Source organism: Pantherophis guttatus, chromosome 1 (assembly GCF_059756535.1).
Source record: "Pantherophis guttatus breed Tessera chromosome 1, ASM5975653v1, whole genome shotgun sequence".
Lineage (NCBI taxonomy): Eukaryota > Metazoa > Chordata > Lepidosauria > Squamata > Colubridae > Pantherophis > Pantherophis guttatus.
The window spans coordinates 151,847,157-151,867,348 of record NC_142063.1 but is presented as its reverse complement, the minus strand read 5'-3'; the positions used below and the strand labels follow the sequence as shown (position 1 = coordinate 151,867,348).

Genomic DNA, 20,192 nt, shown 5'->3' with positions numbered 1-20,192 from the left:
GAAATTCTGTTTCGTTTGGATTAATGATATTAAGTAAGAGAGTGGCTAGAATGGATGGGTTTTCTAAACTGTTCCTTTAATGACAGGCAGTTGAAATATCAATGAAAACATCTTCTAAAATATATTTACGCAGTAAAACCACATCAGGAGCATTCCGTAAGAATGGACTTACTTACTTAGAATATTTATTTTTGTATCGAAAAGCCATTGACTTCTCATTTTTAGATGATATTAAAACAGAATTATATATTATGTGGGAAATGGAGGATCTGATGTTTTCATATTTTAAATATATGTATGTGCTTGGGGGGGGGGGTCTGAATTAAATGGAGAGGTTGAGAGGTTAATTAAAATTCTAATGTGCTACTATTGGTTGCTCTTGATTGGTTCTTATCCTGAATTGCCATTGAATGTTTTTATATTGTTGTTTATTCTGTATTTGGAATGGTTATGTTGTATTAACTGCTCAGAACTGCTTTTGTGAGAAGGGCAGCCATATAAATTGAATAAATACATAAATAAATAAGACAGCCTGGATGGTGACGTTCCTCTTGCATTATTCCCCACATCTAACCCATCCTTTTATGTTCATTCCTGAAAGGAAAAATAACTCATAATCTACACAGTGGAATATTTTAAAGAAATCAACATAGTGTCTTGGATACTGCATTTCTATTATTATGTTATGCATTTCAAGAGCCCAAGGAATAACAATTCAGACCAAAGGGTCAGGCACATTTATGTGGCAATTTAAATGGTTCATTTGTCAGATACACATTCAGTGTATATAAATGTGTATGTGTGTGTGTGTGTGTGTGTATGTATACATATATGTACAATAATGTACACACACATATGCAGTGAAAACATTCCCACTGCGTATCTTATTCTGGGTTCATACATATATACTCATATATACTGAGGTTTATGTCACTGTTGGGTTTATTACACGCTATCAAGTTGGTGTCAACTTTTAGAGATTATATAGACAGAACTTGTCCAGGACAATCACTTCCCAACCTGGCCCTTCAAGTCGTCCAACGTTATCCCCAGTGTTGCTGGAATCAAGTCCATCCATCTTGTTGTTGGTTATCATCTTTCTTTCTATCTACCCTTTGCAACATTATGGATTGGCAAAGAGAGCCAGGTCCAAAAGTGTCCAAAATATGATGATGAAAAGAGGACCACTTGCATTAAATGCCATGACGGTGAGAGGGGGTCAGAGAATTGGCTGTAGGCTCTGACAGATCAGACCATCATCCATTGCCCTAATCACAGTGTCTTGCATAAGATGTGAGATTGTGTGAGGCATAGATAGACGTACATACATTCACACTAGTTAACCTATTGCTTCAGTTTTATCAATCCCGTGCCCTGACTGACTGTGCCACTCAGTCATGCTATGTTGACTCAATTAACTTTGATTGATCTATTATTTTTTTAATGTGTCAACAGTTCTGATGGGCTGGCTTTCTTGTTTTGGCTCCCATCCATAGCCTTCCCTTCCCAACCTATTTCTCCATTCGTGTATTTTGCTTTAAACACAGGGTTCTTCCCCAACTGTAGTATTTAGCCTTCTCTCATTCATGCACTAGATAGATGTCCACACAAACCTGCTATTTATGACAGAGTGACTCAAACGGTGCTATCCCTTTCTGTTGCAAACGCCATCACTTCTGGGTGTGCATGAAACTTCATGATGCATCCAGAAAACAGGCAGGGCTTGTATCAACAGATCATAATGTCATTTTCGTCACTCTGGCTTCCTTGTCTCTCCTGTGGACGTCATTGTAACCATCCCTCTTTTTTGTTCATTTTTTAAAAAAAACAGCTTCTGGTTTGTTTGTTTTTAAAGTTGTCCTTGTTGCTAGTGTACGTTGTTACCATAGGTCAGTGTGTGTGCCTTAGGTAGTTTATTAGGCAGCATTGCACACTGCTTTTGGTTCCTTTGCCAGATTAGCATCCAGTAAGAGGCTGAGCAATGAAGGCAGAATATAGATGTCCCAATTTGCTAGTAATTACTTTCTGAATACTATTCTCTGTCTTAAGTTCCCTTTGGCCAGATAGAGTCAAGATGGGACTTTAGAAATAAAATTTGGATTTGAGCAAGATCCTCCTTTCAGCCAGCAGATATGTTGTGTCTGAGCAATTGGAGTACAGTCCAATGATTGTGATGCTGCCATATTTCAGTGCACAGTTTCTACATCAACAAGCTCTAGCAAATAATGGAAATAGAAAGGGTACCAGATAGACAAGCATGGACTCAAGGATGCTCTGTATGGAAGCATCTTCAAATTCCGATGCCTCCAACTATTATCCCTTTCCCAATTCTTAGAAGCCATTTTGAGCCCTGGAATCATCTCTTGCAAGGCTCATAAAAACCCTGTTTAAAAAAATAAGAAGAGAAATCATGCAACACATTGGAAAAGATTTAGGGCAGGGGTGAATTGCTCCCGGATCAGACCGGATCAGACGATCCGGTAGTGATGTCGGTGGGTGGTTCAGAGAACCGGTAGCAAAAATCCCTGGGCCCCCCACCCATGCTCACCCAATTGCCCAGTCGCCCACTTGCCGCTTCTTTTAAAAAATGCTTTTAAAAGGTTAAAAAAAGGCTCTGACAATCACAGCTGAGCTGCGTGATCGTCAGAGCCTTTTTTTTACTTTTAAAAGCATTTTTTTACAACCTATTCGCGCGCCACAGCTGATCACCCCCCCCCAGCGTGCTGTTCTACTTACCCCGTGCCTCCTTTTGGCGTGCACTGCAAGTGCACACACCTCGCATTTGGTGCGTGATGCGCACTGCGCATGTGTGCACACAGCACGCACACGCAGCCAGCAAACCGGTAGTAAACCAGTTCAGATTTCACTACTGATTTAGGACATTGTGTTATCTTCTGCTGTCCAACTGATTGAGGTTGTGTGATCAGCAATTAGACTTATCTGTGTTAAACATTTAAAGAGAATGAGTATATTTGTGAAAGGGACAGGATTAAAAAGAACTAAAGAAACAAATAAATTGCAAAAAGAGAGAGGAGGGGTTTAAAAAAAATAACATACATTTCAGCACTGCAGTTTCTTGGTTACCAGAGTATGGAATTCAGAACATTGTAAAGATATTTATTGGGAACGATGGGCTGGCTGGAAATAAGAATGTCTTAATCAAATGACGAATACAAAGAATTATTGGATAATCCTTTATTGGATTGTTGGAAACAGTATAGAAGCGATCTGAACAAATGCTTGTTGTGGCTTAAAAACAGAAAATAATATTTTGAGAGACCTGTGTCTATTCCAGCTAGACTCAGACCCAGCATTTTACTCCATCTTGGGTGAAACTTTGGTCACTATCATCAAAAGAGGGAGGTCTCAGTGTAACACTGTTAGGAGGGACAATATGTTCAACAATATTCTGCTAGAGAAATTGTATCCATAGAGCTTATTTAAAACGATTTTTAAAAAAACTAAAAAAAAAAAAAAGAAAAGAAAAAGAAAAGAAAAAGGAGAAGAGGCTTATGGTCCCATGACTGGATTACTAAGAAGATATATTTTCCTAACCCGCTGGGAAATTATAGATAACATTTCTTGAAGGGTGATGATGCTATCAGGGAGGAGTTGGTTGGTTTCCAATTGAAACCATACCATCATTTTTTTAAGAGTGGGAGGATAAACAGGGAGCCTTTGGGACGCAAATGATTCTTGTTTTCCATCTTGAAAAAACTTCCCATGTCAGGAAATCGGTTCTTTTGCAGCCAGATTTCAAGGGTGGAAAGCAAGGCGATGATTCCACCCTGCACAAAGTGTTACCCACCAAACATGGCAATCTGCATCTGTGCTCTGAAGCAGGGGTCTCCAACTTTGGCAACTTTAAGCCTGGCGGACTTCAACTCCCAGAATTTGCTGGCTGGGGAATTCTGGGAGTTAAAGTCCGCCAGGCTTAAAGTTGCCAAGGTTGGAGACCCCTGTTCTGAAGCACAGCAGAAAGATAACCTTGAGGGGGGGGGAATAAAACTTTCCTTAAAGCAGCACACAGTGGAAATCATACATCATTCCAGTGAGCTCTGGGTTTTTTTCTTTTTTCCAAATCATGCTCCAGAATTGAAGAATTAATTAGATCGGACTGTTTTGGGGTTTAGGCTATTTTGGCAGCCCTGGCTTGGACAGTCTCTGCACCATCCTTCACTTGTTTTGAAAAGGTAAGACATGCTGCCTTTAGGAAGCCAAATTTGTGGGGGGGAAAGCAAGTCTCCACTTTTCCTCTTTTAAGTGCAGATGAATAAACCAAGCATGATTTATGGAAGGCTGTCTGAAAAAGACAAAGGAGAACTGGCCAAAATGGAATGGAGGCAGACATCTTGGAAGTCAGTTTTTAATCAATCCCTCATTTTGCAACATTTCAATTGTTTCTTACTGGGATTAGTATTTGCTCTTGGAGACAGTGGTGTCTTCTCTTGCCAAAGCAGTTCTAAAGAGAAACAAAAGAAAAATCAGCATCAGGAGAGGATTAAAAAAAACCCCTCAAATAACAAACAAATGGCAAAAACAGAGATGAGGAAGTAAAAAGAATAAATAACATACATTTCCAGCAATGTAGCTTCTTGGTAACCAGAATATGGAATTCAAAACATTGTAAAGGTATCTATTGGGCAATGAGGGGGGCTGGCTGGACATATGTAAGAAAGTCAAGCCATGTCTTAGTCAAATTAAGAATGCAAAAGATTATTGGATAATCCTTTATTGGATGGTTGGAAACGGTATAGAAGCGATCTGAACAAATGCTTGTAGAATCTATGGCTTAAAAACAGAAATTAATATTTTGAGAGACCTATGATTATTCCAACAGAATGGAGCTGATAGGAAAATCTAGGATGAGGGACAAAAATGTTTAGTTCACCTGTTGCACAATGCTCTCATGTAGGGTTGGTTTGGTTTAAAGCAACATCTGGCATTTGTGTTGTGGGTAAATCTTACCACCGTGTATAAAGTAGACCAATCCTAAAATATAAAGTAAAAAGAATTATAGTAATTATGCTAGCACACTGTTGGACTGCCACAATGGTTCAATTCCATTAAGGCAAGGATAAGTAACCTGCTCTCTTCCAGATGTTTTGAATGATAGTTCCCATGAACCTAGTCATGATGACAAAGAGCAAGGATTTGTGGGAGTTATTTAGAAGCAACAATTTATCTATCAATCTTTTAAAATGGATTATTTAAAGTGAGTGAGTGATGGGTCTCTTCCAATACATTTCATCAGGTGTTAATCATTTACTACTTAAAGTATTGGAAATACAGGATGCAAGGGCATGTACTGTACAACTGATTGTAGGATCATTGAAAAGAGACAATTATTCAGACACAAGCCCTTCAAATTTACATGAAAATGTATGGAGACAGAGTAGGCTAAAAATTGCTAATTTTTCCCCTGGTACAGTTAAATATCAATTCTATTTATAGATAGTTTAATGCTTTTTTTTTTTTTTGGTTAAGTGCTGATTGCAAGTGATGTTCAACTTTTTAATACTCTCTGACATTTACCTGAAACTGCTGGAAGAGATCATCTAATGAATGGGGTTTGGTGATGTACAAACGTACTCCGTTGTACATCACCATCCTGGACCACACAGGTGATATGTCTCAACATACTGTCCAGTTTTGGTCACCACACTATAAAAAAGATGTTGAGACTCTAGAAAGAGTACAGAGAAGAGCAACCAAGATGAGTAGGGGACTGGAGGCTAAAACATACAATGAACGGTTGCAGGAACTGGGCACGGCTAGTCTAGTGACGAGAAGGACCGGGGAGACATGATAGCAGTGTTCCAATATTTGAGGGGCTTCCACAGAAAGGAGGGGGTCAAGCTATTTTCCAAGGCACCTGAAGGCCAGACAAGGAATAATAGATGGAAACTGATTAAGGAGAGATTCAACCTGGAAATAAGGAGAAACTTTCTGACAGTGAAATCAATCAACCAATGGAACAGCTTGCCTTCAGAAGTTGTGGGAATTTCATCCCCAGAAGCTTTCAAGAAGAGATTGGATTGCCATCTGTCAGAAATGGTGTACGGCCTGTTTGGGCAGGGGAGTTGGACTAGATGACCTACAACTGGTTGGGGTGAAACATACCGAGGGTGAACCCTGAGAAGTTGGAGTTAATTGTTTGTTCATTATGAATCCCTTACATTTTCATTTGTGTCTCTTGATTGGGGTAGTACTTATAGATGATGCTGGACAGGCAAGTTGAGGGGGGAGCTTTGCCCAACACAACAATTACAAGCATTACCTGGGACGAGAGGATCTCACAACAGTGACTTGTGTCCTTATCACCACTCTCCTGAAACCAAAGACCACTTGAAAGCTTCAATTAGTACTGAATGTGATTGCCTAATTGTTGCCAGAAAATTACCAAGATGAGCACAGTACACTTTGTGTCCTGGGCCTCTGCCCTGTCTTCCTGTTAGTTACCTTGACAATTCAAAGTGTTGGCTTTGACTTTTAAAACCCTATGTGTCTTGACACTGAGATATCTCCAGGACCATCTCCTACAGTCAATTTTATTGATGCTCCCGAGAAAATCTATTAGCAAACCCCATTTCTGGGTGATGATAGGGATGGAAGACTGCAGGTGTAGCTTTTTGGTGATATGTTGATGCTATGGAACTCCCTAGACTGAAATCTAATCAGCTCCTACATTGTTAGTTTCAGAAAACTGTTTAATTCCGTTCAGTTGTAGATATCACCTATTTTACTGCTTTTTGATAAGTTGAATTATTTTATCCATAGTTCAGTTATTAAATATTGTTTTTAAAGTTATTTATACCATGGATGTTTATTGTTGAGATTCAACCTACTAACAGATTTTGATTCTATTTTTTTAATAAATAAATGGCTGTCACAGAACAGCGAGAGATCTTTTAGGAGTATCAAAGATCATTGTATGATTTGGTGTTAGCCTACAACAGAATCACAATTTCTTCGATTTTTGTAGGAGTCGAAAGAAACGAATCATGCCTGAACCAGTTACTTTGTACAGTATTAAGAGAATTGGAGAAGATAATTTGGCCTTTGAATCAAATGAGTCACGTAAGCTTTTGAACTTGGAACACTTCTTGACTTCATATAGTAATTAGTAAACCTGATTTGTTCATAGCATTCCTTGATTATGGTTTATTGTATGGTCATTGTTTATTACAATAAAGTACCATTAACAATAGATTAGATCCTAATTCAGAGGGAAATAAATAAATCTTCTCCCGTTTGGTCTATTTAAACAAATGTGTGTTGAATTGGATGGTCATGAAAAGGCTGATTGCTAATTTTTGGCATAAATACTAGTTGTCAACTGCTTTCAGGGATAGAATAGTGCTCGCATAAAGGAAAACAACAAAACAGATCAACTGATTTTACTTAAACTTAAAAAAAAAAACACCTCTCAGCCAGAGGTGGGTTTCAGCAGGTTCTGACCAGTTCTGGAGAACCGGTAGCGGAAATTTTGAGTAGTTTGGAGAACCAGTAGTAAAAATTCTGACTGGCCTCTCCCCCATCTATTCTCTGCCTCCCAAGTCCCAGCTGATCAGGAGGAAATGGGGATTTTACAGTATCCTTCCCCTGCCACACCCACCAAGCCACGCCCACCAAGCCATGCCATGTCCACCAAACCACACCCACAAAACTGGCAGTAAAAATTTTTGAAACCCACTACTGCTCTCAGCAGTTTTTTAAAGTTGCATCTTCTCCCAGAAGGGCACTTCCATGTTTTGCATGAAAAGTCCATGCCCTATGAAGCATATTTTTCCCTTTAAATCAGGAGTGTCAAACTCGCGGCGACACGTTGTTGTCACGTGACATATCCCAACTTTTCCCCCCTTTGCTAAAATGGGGGTGGACGTGGCCAGCGTGTGATGCATCCAGCCCACGCGCCACAAGTTTGACACACCTGCTCTAAATCCAAAGTCCTGTGCAGGCCCTGTTATTCACATAAATGTATACATGTAAATTGCGGTAGCCATTTGACTGCAGTGCAGGATAAGTTCACAGTGACATGCAGTATATAGACTGATTTTGCTTTTTTAAAAAAGTGCCATTATTTTATCAAACATCTAGCCTTAAAGATATGAGTATTATCTTTAAACTCTTAATGGCTTGGAGTCCAGGTGTTTACTATCCACCTGCCTGGTTACCTAGCTAGGTCAGTAGAAAAGGTCTTTTTAAGGACCATCTCCAATGGTGGTATTCAGCCGGTTCTATCTGGTTCTATCCAGTCCGGGTAAACCGGTAGTGGCAGCTGTGGGAGGCTCCACCCACCTGCCCGACGTCATCATGTCCCATTTTTGATGCTCTGCGCATGCGCGGAAGGCAAACCTGACTCTCTCCCTTCCCTACTGCCAAAACTCTGCCTGCCTTTTACACTAGAATGGGCCTTCTCCTGAGAAGTTCTCAGGTAGAAGGAACTCCCTGGGAAACTGTGTTTGGCCCAATATTCAGGAAGACAGAAAAAAGACATCTCTTCGACCAAACTTTTAATAGTTAATGCATTTTAATGTTTAATTTCAACTCCAATTTTTACTGTATTAATGTTCTCATTTTATATATATATTTTTAACTCACTGTTAAATCTTCATGATTATTTAACACCCCACCCCCCAAAAAAAGCAGGGTGCATATCTAAAATAAAATGCTTTATAAAATGGACAGAGTTAGATGTTTGAGTAGGCAAAGGCAAGATAACTGAAAGCATAAGGAGTCTGAGGAGGCATCAGACAAGGATTTTTGAATTAGTGAAATGTGGAAAGCCAGTTTTTCTCCTATCTCAAAAGTGCTTTTTCAAAAGGCAACTGAATTGTTTTTTCCTTGAGGAAGTAGTTTTCCTCCTACTTGAGGAAGAAGAAGTAGTTTTCCTCCCACTTCTCTTAAAAAGACAAAGGTCAAAACTAAAATCTGTGTTGTTTTTCCTCCCACATAAGGAACCAGTTTAGTGAAACAGAACCAAAACTGAAGATTTGGTCTATTCTGATTTTTCAGTTTGGTCTATTCTGATTTTTTTTACAAAAGTCATGAGTGCACAAGTTAGGGGAATCCTCAGTCAAACACTGCATTGCATTACGAAAAAATCAATGGAGTGAAGAAAGCTAGTCTATGCATATAGCGATTGGTAGGGAGAAAGAAAAATATCTCGCTAAAGATTTCACTTCCATATTAACTTCCATGTATTTCTTCCCCAACAGATAATGACATCAGCAAAGCAAAGTAAGTCAGAGCTCTAGAAGGATATAAAACTGAGACTTGCAAAACATGTTGGATGTGGAGCTTCTAATTCTTCCAGATGTCATCTACTCTAGCTATTTCTCAAGACATTTTCTCTGCCTCCTTTTCCTCCTCATCCCTTCCCTACATCCCTTGGTCACTGAGCATGCTCAATATTCAACCTTTTTATTTTAAGCTGTTTTGCTCTGTGCCAGATTCTTGGTTCCTCTGAGCATGTTGGGTCCCACACCTTGTGAAGGACCTGTGCGAGGACTTTGTTGAGGCATTTTGTGCAATGCAAAGAGCCTATTCTAGGGCATTCCTTAGCTAGGAATACCCTTCTATATGTATATGCCAGGGGTGTAAAACTCAATTTCATTGAGGTCCGCATCAGGATTGTGTTTGACCTCGGGGGGGCGGGGGTAGGAGGGGCCAGGGTGGGCATAACCAGCTTGACATCACTCGTCAAGGCTCCATTTTCAGCTGCAATGGCCTCCTGAAGCCCTCTGCCAATGAAAATGGAGCTTGAGGAACTGTCAGCGGCCCACCCGGAGTTCGGTTTTCACTGGCAGAGGGCTGCAGGAGGCTATCATGGCTAAAAATGGAGCTTGGGAGAGTCACACAGAGACACCATGGGCCGATCCTTCGGTGTTTCCAGGGTGGCCCCATGGGCCAGATCTAAGCACCTCACAGGCCGGATCCAGCCCGCAGGCCTTGAGTTTGACACCCCTGGTGTATGCCCTTGCTTCAACCCACTATCTACAATGAAGCAGCTGTTTTGCTCTGCTGTTTAGAAGCCGGAGCCCTGTTGCTCAGCTTCAAAGCAGTGCTTTGTCCAAATCTTCATCAAAGTAAAGTATTCTGTTGGAGATTTGGACAACCTCTCACCTCCTTCCTACTCCTGCCAGTTTTTCCGCTGTGCTCAACCTCCATCAATAATCAGTGTGCCAAGTGTGCTAAGCCTGGCCCTGAATACCACTCTTTTGGGGGAATAAAAACCATACTGAAACAGGCTTTTGATTAAATTTAAAGCTCATTCTGAATAAAACTCACTTTCTTTGTATTTCAAGGCTTTTCAAATAATATTTCTTTTAAAGATAATATTCTTATTGAACTCTAACACACACTCACAAAGCTGCAGACTATATTTGGAGGAAGGTTAACGGTGGGATTGACTCTGAACAGAACTGGACCATTAATCTTGCTCCCATTGAGAAAAATGTATTGCTTTTTGCAGGAATTTTGGTGGGAAGAATGAAGCCTCTTCAAAGAACAATGCAAAGGAACACAAGTAAGACAAATTTTCTTCTTTTCTAAAAGTACATTTGCTTTTCATTTCATTGATTTCATGCATTCCATTAAGCTTTTTTTGAGAGAAGGAGGCAGGATGGAATAATGCCAAGAGAGTAAAACATTTTAATATGGTAATGCAAAATATTAAATAGTCCTCATACAGATGCCTGAACAGGTTGGCTTCTGCTTAAAATATCAACCCATTCTTTAAAAAACACTCTTATCCTTTGAATCATAGCCTTTGGACTAATTATCTACTGCATCTTCCTCTTTCCCTGGAAAAAGTTGCCTGCGTGTCCTTATGTAACCATTCAGTACGTCAATCATTTCCCTTATCTACTTCAGGACAAGGCTTAAAAAATCATAATCAGAAGACCTCTTTGTTAGGTCACCAAGTCCAACTATTAGTTTGGTGTGGAAAAGCCAGAGCAATAGCTTGACTCTCCTCTGAATAATTGTTCGGTTCCTGAAGTACTCTTATCATGAAGAAGTTTTTTCCAACGTACAAAATTTGTCCTCTTGTAACTTACAAATCTAGTCCTGCAGAAAATCACACAGTGTTCTTTTTCTACAAGATACTTCTCCAGAACTGAAAGGGTGCTATCATGTCATCTCCTCAGCCTTCTTTCCCCAGATCCTTATTAGGACTTGTCCTCTATTTTCATTTCGTTGCCTTCTTCTGTTCTAGTCAGTATTCAGTTTTTTTAAAAAAAATATCTGGAGCCCAGATTTAGCATATTAGATACTGCCCACTTTCATATAACATGGGACAATTACTCCCCACAATTTGGAAAGAGAGGTTATACTAATGCTTCCTAAAATTCTAGTGTTTCTCCAGCTGTTTCAAATTTGCTTAAGTGCAAGGCAACCACAGAATCACTTGGGACAGCAGTAAGTCCCAGGAGTAACTAATATGTAAAAAGTTTGAAAAGTAAGGAAGTTGAATAAGAATGTAAAGATATGAATCGGTGATGATGATGCCAGTTGTGGGTTACTAATTTGACCTTTTCAGAAAATTTCAACTAATCTCTTCAGATTAGATCAATTTCCCCAACCTGTTATTTCCCCATTACCTGATACTAAAACTCCCATAATTGCCAGCCTATGCAGCCATTAGCAAAATTCCCCTTTGATTTTAATATGCATCAACAAAGTACTTCCTTCCAATAAGTTACGGCTATCAGAATAAGGGAGTAACTCTTTCATATATTACTACAAATGGTTGATTGTTCCATCAATTAACTGATGAGATCCAGGCACCTGGGAAAACTGAATTTGTACAATGATTCTTAGGCATTTTATTTATGAAGCATATTTCCATGCTGCTGCAATCAAAATGACTTTCAGCAGATTGCAAGAAAAAAGGTACAATTTAGAATGTGCCCAGTGCAACAATAATACAACAAACAAATGGTAGTACATAAAACTCCATCTCAACTCAAGGAACGGCTCTCTGGAGCAGTTCAGGCTTTAAAATTCCCTTAAACCCAATAAAGAGGGAACTAGCCTGATCTTCATGAGGAAGCCATTTAACAGCATCAAGGCTGCCACAGAAAAAAAAATATCTCCTGTCTAACCTTATGATATTTGTGACATTGTCCTTTTTTATATAAAAACACCTATTGTGGGTTGTCAGATTTGAAGCCAAAAAGGAAGGAGCTTCTCCATCTCTTCGAAATATTTTATCTGCAGGATTGATTTGAAGGGGAGTCATCTGTGAGGCAAAACTGCTAGTAAGAAAACATTGTCTTCCATCTTGGAATGTCTGAAGAAGGTTCTGGCAGATCTACTAGAAGGAGAGAAACCACATGTATAATAATGCCCCATGTTTTTCTTTCTTTGAAGGATACCAGACAAGAAAAAAGATGAGATTCGAATTGGATTCTTTCAGCTGGTAATAGCATTCCTGGTTGTCATTATTTTTCACATACAGCATGTTTCTTGAGAGCAAGGTTCACAAACTTTCCTATCAAGTCCCACCAGTTCATCTGTCGCAGAACTCGTCCAATCAAAATAGAAACAAGAGTTCAGTTTTCCAAGAAAGTACTTTGTTATTATATTTAAGAGGGCCATCTTGGTTGGAGGTTGAGGCATCAGGCTAGAAATTGGAGTTCTGGACCCCACTTAGACAAAAAGCTTTCTGGGTCAGTCACTTTCTCTCAGCCCTAAGAAGGAGACTACGGCATAACACTTTTAAAAATGCTTGCCAATGACTTGTCCAGACAATCTCTGAGAATCAGATACTCAGGAGCCTGAGTGGCGTAGAAGGCTAATGCCTCCTACTAAGGCAGCACTTAACATCCAGCTGCCTGCAATTATTGCAAGTTCAATTCTCACCAGGCTCAAGGTCGACTCAGCCTTCCATCCTTTCTAAGGTGGGTAAAATGAGGACCCGGTTTGTGGGGGCAATAAGCTGACTTTGTATAAATATACAAAAGTATGAAGGCTATTGCTTAACGCATTGTAAGCCGCCCTGAGTCTCCGGAGAAGGGCAGCATATAAAAATAAATAAATAAATAAATAAATAAATAAATAAATAAATAAGATACAATTGAATAGAAAGATACATGTATGTTTGTGTATGCATGTATACATATTCTGCACAGTCTGTTAAGTGTGTATCTAACCTGAGTTCCTGTATCATCAGTTGTGAACCATGGTATCAAATCAAGGGGGTGGGAGAAGAGAAGGGAAGCTCTTCACTTGCTCAAACCTTAACATTTACAGCAGTGGTGGGATTCAAATTTGTTTACTACCGGTTCTGTGGGCGTGACTTGGTGGGCGTGGCATGGCTTGGTGGGCGGGGCAGGGGAAGGATACTGTAAAATCTCCATTTACAGACTGAAACCAGACACAAAACAATGACAGAAGTCCGGCCTGGAAAGTGGTTTTCAGAATCAAAAATGAAATCCCAGTCATTTCACTACACAAAATCAAGTCTCTTTTCTTCCCTAAATATTTTACTTAGCATCTGTGAACAACTCTTCACAGTTACAACAGTGATGGGAAAAAAAATCAATTTTCACATTTACAATCTTTTGCAGGTCTTATAAAGCAAAAGAAATATGAAGATTGTAAGCATAGTGGTGATTTCACTTAACAACAACCACTTCAGTTAATGACCAAGTTGCTGGGCCTGGTTTGTGGTAACTAAATGAGGATTATCTTTACAATTATCTGTGCGGGAGAAATTTAATTGAGAAGGTCCTCCTCTGTTACAAACTGAAGATGGGAACAGGGATCTGTTACACCTGAAAGGATGCAATGCTAGATCATGAATAAAAATAATGGATTAGTAATATAAAAGCAAATGATGTGAAAACTACTGATGAACAAACCCTGCCTCTTATTCCTTACAGTTCAGATTTGCTTCTTCGGCTGAGATACTGATGATGGTTTCAGGGGGTATCTGTGCCATTCTTCATGGAACAGCCCAGCCGGCCATGCTGATTGTTTTTGGGATCATGACAGACACATTTATTCAATACGACATTGAAAAACAGGAGCTGAACGACCCAAACAAAGTGTGCATGAATAACACAATAGTTTGGATTAACAACTCCCATCATCAGAATGTCAGTAACGCATCAAGTTGTGGGTGAGTGAGCACAAAATATTTTCAGTTTTATCAAATGGCGTTGGCTCAGTTCTTCGGGAGTTTATCCGGTGGGTTATCTAAATCAGCAAACGATTTGGTCTACTTTTGGCAGATAATTATTCTGTTAAACTGAGTGCTGGATTTGCAGCCTCTGTGGTTAGAGAAGTTGATGTATTAAAAACGAAAGTGTCTGACCACATTCCACCTCATTTGGGTTTCAAACAGATCTTCTCCAAAGACAAGAGATATTGCTACTTACTCAAGAGTAAGGCGGCCTATAAATCAAAATAAATCAAAATAATAAAAAAAAAGTTGATAAGCGCTTGTGTTAATAATCTACGGCCACCTACACTACCGTTAAAACTTAGAAGAACTATTGACTTTAACAGAAGATTTCAAAAGGTTGCATTGTGAGATCACTTTTGAAAGGGTTGATGATTATCCTGAAATAAAGAGTGTAACAGTAGCAGAGTTGGAAGGACCTTGGAGGTCCTTGGAGGTCATCTAGTCCAACTCCCTGCTCACACAGGAGACCTGTACTAGGGATTCGAACCACGGAACTGCCGAGCTTTCTGATTGATAAGCTCAGTGTCTTAGCCACTGAACCACCTAGATTCCTGTCACCTTTCCCCCTCCCTCTCAGTTTCTATTACCTTGCAGAGGAAGTAAGAATAATACATCTAGTGCATTAAGACTTCAGGGTGTGTCCTTTTAGGCTCCAACTTCTAAAGCCACAGTGTAGAAACTGATCATCACAGAACAACTGGATCCGAGAGCCAAAAACCAGACTAAATGTGAGGTGCATTTCGTTATGAAAAAACTTCAAAGGAGTGACTTGATTCAGCAGTGTAATTGAACCATCACATCAAAGCAGTTTGCAAACCAAAGGATGTCTTTGCAGATTTCTATGCTCCCTGTGGTTGTCATAGACGCTAGGCATATTGCAATTTCAATTCCGTATGCGGAGAAGCTGAAGAAGGGTTGACTAGTAGAATCTAAGTTTCTTCTGTGTTTATGGAGATTCTCAGTCATCCAGGTCATGGTTGACCCAAAAGTGTTTTTTCAAGAGGCCACTGGACTTTCTGGTTATTCTTTGAAGACCTTTTGCTTCTCATCCAAGAAGCTTCTTCTACTCTAGCACTGAAGAAGCTTCTTGGATGAGAAGCGAAACGTCTTCAAAGAATAAGAAAATCCAGTTACCTCTTTAAAAAGCACCTTTCTTCTGTGTTGTCATGCCCCCGTTGGAGCCTGAATCTGCGGAGGAGATTCAAGCCAGAGCTGGAGCCGTTGGAGATCGAGGGCTGGCTTTGGTGGCTTTGGAGGAATGTGGGAAGGAGCAGGCTGAGGCAGCCCAGGGCCCCTCAGGATTGGGACAGCTTGTTAGCAGGGAGAAACAGGGGCAGGATGACCGAGAGAGGGTAAGCAGTGGACATGAGGAGCGACAGAGCTTAGGCAATCAGCAAGGACCACCCCCTCCTGATCCCTGAGCATGGAGAGTGGAGAGAAGGTGGGAACAGCGCAGGCCGACCTGATGACTCAGGAGGAGAGCGCCCCACCCCTCTTCACTAGGCACACCTGGGGACTGAGATTTAAGGAGACACTGTGGGAAGGGGCATTTGTCAGAAACAAATGCTGAATTGGTAGAGTTTGATGTGCCGGTACAGACATTTGGAGTTTGCAGAATTGCTTGCTTCTTCCTTACTTCGTGGACTCAGTGCCTTGTTCCTGACTTTGTGGACTCGTTTGTTTCTTGTTTCATGGACTTATTTCCCTTTTCCTTTGCTTTGCTGGATTGCGCACAGCCAGAGGCTGCCGTGTGTGTGTGTGCGCGCGCGCTTTGCTCTAGGACTTGCCAAGAATGTGGGAGCATTTGGAGAATTTTGGAGAATTAAAGGGAAGTTTGAACTCTCGGCTGGCTCTGTGGCCTTCATGCCTTGTCCCAGGTCATCACATCTATTGTGGTCACCACAAGCCTTCACTTTGCTTTCTCTTGCATTGATCAGATGTTAGAGTGGTCCTGTTCGTTCTACCCACTTAACTGTTAGCACTCTGCATATGGTCTCAAGACTGATTAGTACGTACATTTTGAAAGGGATGGATATCCCTTTGTGAAATCAAAATCCTGCCCCTTTTTACTGTGTTTGTTACAAATGTAAAAGTGGTACCCAACGTCTTGGTTTTTTCATCCACTCCCTGTGGATGCTCTTGTTCTTAGATCAGATTTTGAGTAGGGCAATTTCAGTCTTTGGAAAATGCCTGAAAAAAATAGCAAGCTAAAATCGAACAGGTTTGCCCTGGAATCTTTTATTGCAAATTTAAATGAAAACACAGTGTTTTTTTGAATCTCTGATCTTCAGTCTGAACCAAATCAAGTTGATTTCCACGGAGCGATAGAAGTCAAGATGGGGTGTTGGGAGATGACCGGTTCCCTTTCTGCAAACGTTGAAGGATGGAAAATCATTTGGTTGATTTGTTTCCTGAGATAGTAGCTGAGAAAATGGCAAGATAGGTTCGGGGAGAAAAAGGTTTTGAATTTTGTCTGTTTTCTGTTTTTCCTTCCATAAAGATGGTAGAGGTTGGACTGTCACTCTTGCCTAAAAGGAAGCTTAGGATAGTAACAAAATGAAGGCTGGGACCAAAGATTATGCCTCCCCCAGTATTCTAAATTAGTCTGGTTGTTCCAGCTTTAGTGTAGATTGTTTAAAAGAGGGCTTGAAGATGTTTGTACGAAATAACAATTTCTGAATTGTTTGCTGAATTTCTTTGTCAATAATAGTACGTCAAACTCTGCAGCTTGTTTTATTTTGCAAACAATACGATGTGATTAATAATTAGTTCCCATGGAAATTTTTTCCGTCTTTTGGCAAATAAGGGATCTTGATGATGTGAGATTTGACACAATCTTTTTTGTGTGTGTACCTCACATAGAAAAGGGATCCATAGATTACATTAGAATTGGCCCTTAGAGTTGACTTTAGTTTTGCTCTGAGAAAAAGCAGATGTGCTTATTATTTTCATCCTAATTCCCCCAAAGGAGATGGAAGTAGCTTCAAGCAGTTCGGTCTTCCCTATTTTAGCCTAGGAACATCTATTTTGCCAGATTGATTCTTGCAGTAACTTGAATTGGAATTGGATTCTCTCTGAATTGCAACAATGGAAAGTTACATTGAGAGTTTTTATTACAGTCAAATTTCAACTCATTCTCATAGATTTAATCAGAATGAGGTTTCGTTAACCTCTCCTGCGTGCAAATGCTCATTTGCATACACAGGAGGAAAACATTGCTGGGAAGATGCCTTGGTTCCTCATGCCTGGGGGAAAAAAAAAGGACTGGAAAACTATCAAGGTAGAATTTTTAAAGGAAATTCTTATTTTTTCCCCCCAACATGTCTCTTGTAGATATGGCAAGGAAAATACCTGGCGCTCTATAGCAATAGCCCTTAGACTTATATACCATTTCACAGTGCTTTACAGCCCTCTCTAAGCAGTTTACAGAGTCAGCCTATTGCCCCCAACAATCTGGGTCCTCATTTTACCCACCTCAGAAGGATGGAAGGCTGAGTCAACCTTGAGCCCCATCAGGATCAAACTGCCCAACTGCCAGCAGTCAGCAGAATTAGCCTGCAGTACTGCATTCTAACCACTGTGCCAGCATGGCTCATCATGCATGTTATTTCACACATTGGGAAAAACGCTGCAAGTATTTTTCTATAGCCTGAAAGAATGACTAGGGAGATATTGAGGCTGACCTCTGGAATACTTGTAGTGTTTTTTCCGAATGTGTAAAACCACATGCATTAAACAGGTACAATGGCAATAGCCTATTATGCAAGAAATAAGGAAATAGATGTTTAGGTATAGCTTTATATATGAGCTTAGATATGCTTTTTCAGTTTTATTTCTTTTGCATAAGGGTATTCTTTATGCTAAAGTTGTTTATAGCTTTTGTTTAGATTTTTGGGAAGTATATTTGTTTGATAACATTAAGGTCCTGATGCTTTATTTTATTGTTTTGGGAGTCATAAATAAATGTCAGACTTTAGATTGACTTGAAATATGGTACAGATAATCCCTTCTTTACAACCATTCATTTAGTGATTGTTTGAAGTTACAACGACACCGAAAAAAAGTGACTTATGACTGTTTATCACACTTATAACTGTTGCAGCATCCCCATTGTCACATGATCAAAATGAAACATGCATGGCAACTGGCATGTACTTATGACTCAGGGGTGGGTTCTAAATGTTTTTACTACCGGTTCTGTGGGCGTGGCTTATTTTGTGAGTGTGGCTTGGAGGTCATGTGACTAGGTGGGCGTGGCTAGCTGGTCAGAATCATTTCTGGAAGGTCCTCACACTTACGACCATTCCTCGCACTTACGACCCGACTCATTTGTTTGCTTTTAACACTGATCAGCTGTAGGACGGCCCTTTGAAGCCCTGCGGCAAGAGTTTAAACAGTTTTTTTCCCTCTAGTCATCGGCTGGGACTCAGGAGGCAGCAATAGATTGGGGGTGGGACCAAATAAAAGGTAAGAATAACGTGGGGGGTGGGAGGGTGGGGGGGGAGAACCGGTTCGGTGACATCATATCGTTACCGCTACCGGCTTGGCCGAACTGGACTGAACCGGGAGGAACCCACCACTGTTATGACTGTGGTGGGGTCATGTGATAATCTTTTGTGACCTTCTGACATACAAAGTCAATAGGGAAGCAAGATTCACTTCACAAACATATTACTAACTTAACAACTGTAGAGATTCACTTAACGGTGGCAGGAAAGGTCATTAAATGGGGCAAAACTCACTTAACAACTGTCTTGGGCTCAATTTTGGTTGTAAGTCAAGGATTACCTGCATTTAGTGAATCAATTTGCTCTGGTAGTTAGAGGCTAGAAACCAGAAAACCAATGTAAGTTCTAACATTGTCTTAGGCATGAAGCTGGCTGGATAACTTTAGCCCAGTCCTTCTCTCTCAGTCCTAGAAATGGTAAACCACTTCCAAAATCTTGTAAGAAAACTGCAGGGATTTGATTAGTTACCAGAGAGCAAGACAGACTTGGAGGAATTTTAAAAACAAGCAGCTTTTGTGTGGAAAAAGAGGCCCATGTCTATTATTAAGCTAAACCAAGCTAAGCCAAGTATTTTAGCAGTCTGAGTCTCACTGACTCAAGGTTGACTCAGCCTTCCATCTTCTGAGTTAGGTAAAATGAGGACCTAGATTGTTGGGGACAATATGCTGACTCTGTAAACCGCTTAGAGAGGGCTGTAACAGCACGGTGAAGCAGTATATGTCTAAGTGCTTTTGGTATTTGCTGCTTCAGTTGGAGAAATAAGGGCCAATGGCTAACGTCATTGTGATCAGGCCCCTGTGTTTGTTTCATTCTTTCCGTGATGTTGTCTCAATGCCATCTTTGTCCACCCAAAACTGGAGCAGCTGAAGCCATTTTGATGCTCTTCCACGGGATTGGTTTATACCCTTGAATCACAAAACACAAATAAATGTATTTGCTGTATTTTGCTTTTGGGTCTCCAATTGAATCTGATCATATTTGCATAGGCTAATGAGATTTGGGGCAAACTGTTATGCTCTCCTTCCTCTGAATGCAAAGGACCAGCCTGTTTCACCCCTTTGCAGAAGTTGCTAGAAGTCAAAGCCAGAGTTGTCTGAAAGTAGACCTGGAAGAATCAAAGTGGATTCAGGAGAGAAGAAACTGTTCCTTCCATTATGTTTGAATACATAGCTTACTCTGCTTTTGGTATAGGTCAGGGGTGTCAACCTCAAGGCCCGTTGGCAGCATCCAGCCCACAGTGTGCTTAGATGTGACCTGTGGGGCTGCCCTGGAAATAACAAAGGACCAGCCCGCGGTGCCCACAAGCCAGGGTGAAATCCTCCCGGTTTGGACCAGATCGCCTGATCCGGTAGCGAGGGCGGCGGGTGATTCGGAGAACCGGTAGCAAAAATCTCTGCCCTCCCCCATGCCCAGCTGAGCCACGCGATAATCAGAGGCTTTTTTTTAATTTTTAAAAGCATTTTTCCTACAACCTCTTCCGCCGAAGA

At 40.5% G+C, this 20,192-nt stretch overlaps 1 protein-coding gene across 1 annotated transcript in view; it reads left to right on the top strand.

The window, feature by feature from the left end:
* ABCB11 (ATP binding cassette subfamily B member 11) overlaps positions 1-20,192 on the top strand; it is an 84,427-nt gene that overhangs the window by 288 nt on the left and 63,947 nt on the right. The window contains exons 2-6 of the mRNA XM_034426926.3: positions 6,986-7,080; positions 9,222-9,243; positions 10,478-10,531; positions 12,379-12,427; positions 13,893-14,131. Coding sequence (XP_034282817.2) covers positions 7,005-7,080; positions 9,222-9,243; positions 10,478-10,531; positions 12,379-12,427; positions 13,893-14,131 — 440 coding nt within the window. The 5' untranslated portion in view covers positions 6,986-7,004. The remainder of the gene's footprint in view (positions 1-6,985; positions 7,081-9,221; positions 9,244-10,477; positions 10,532-12,378; positions 12,428-13,892; positions 14,132-20,192) is intronic.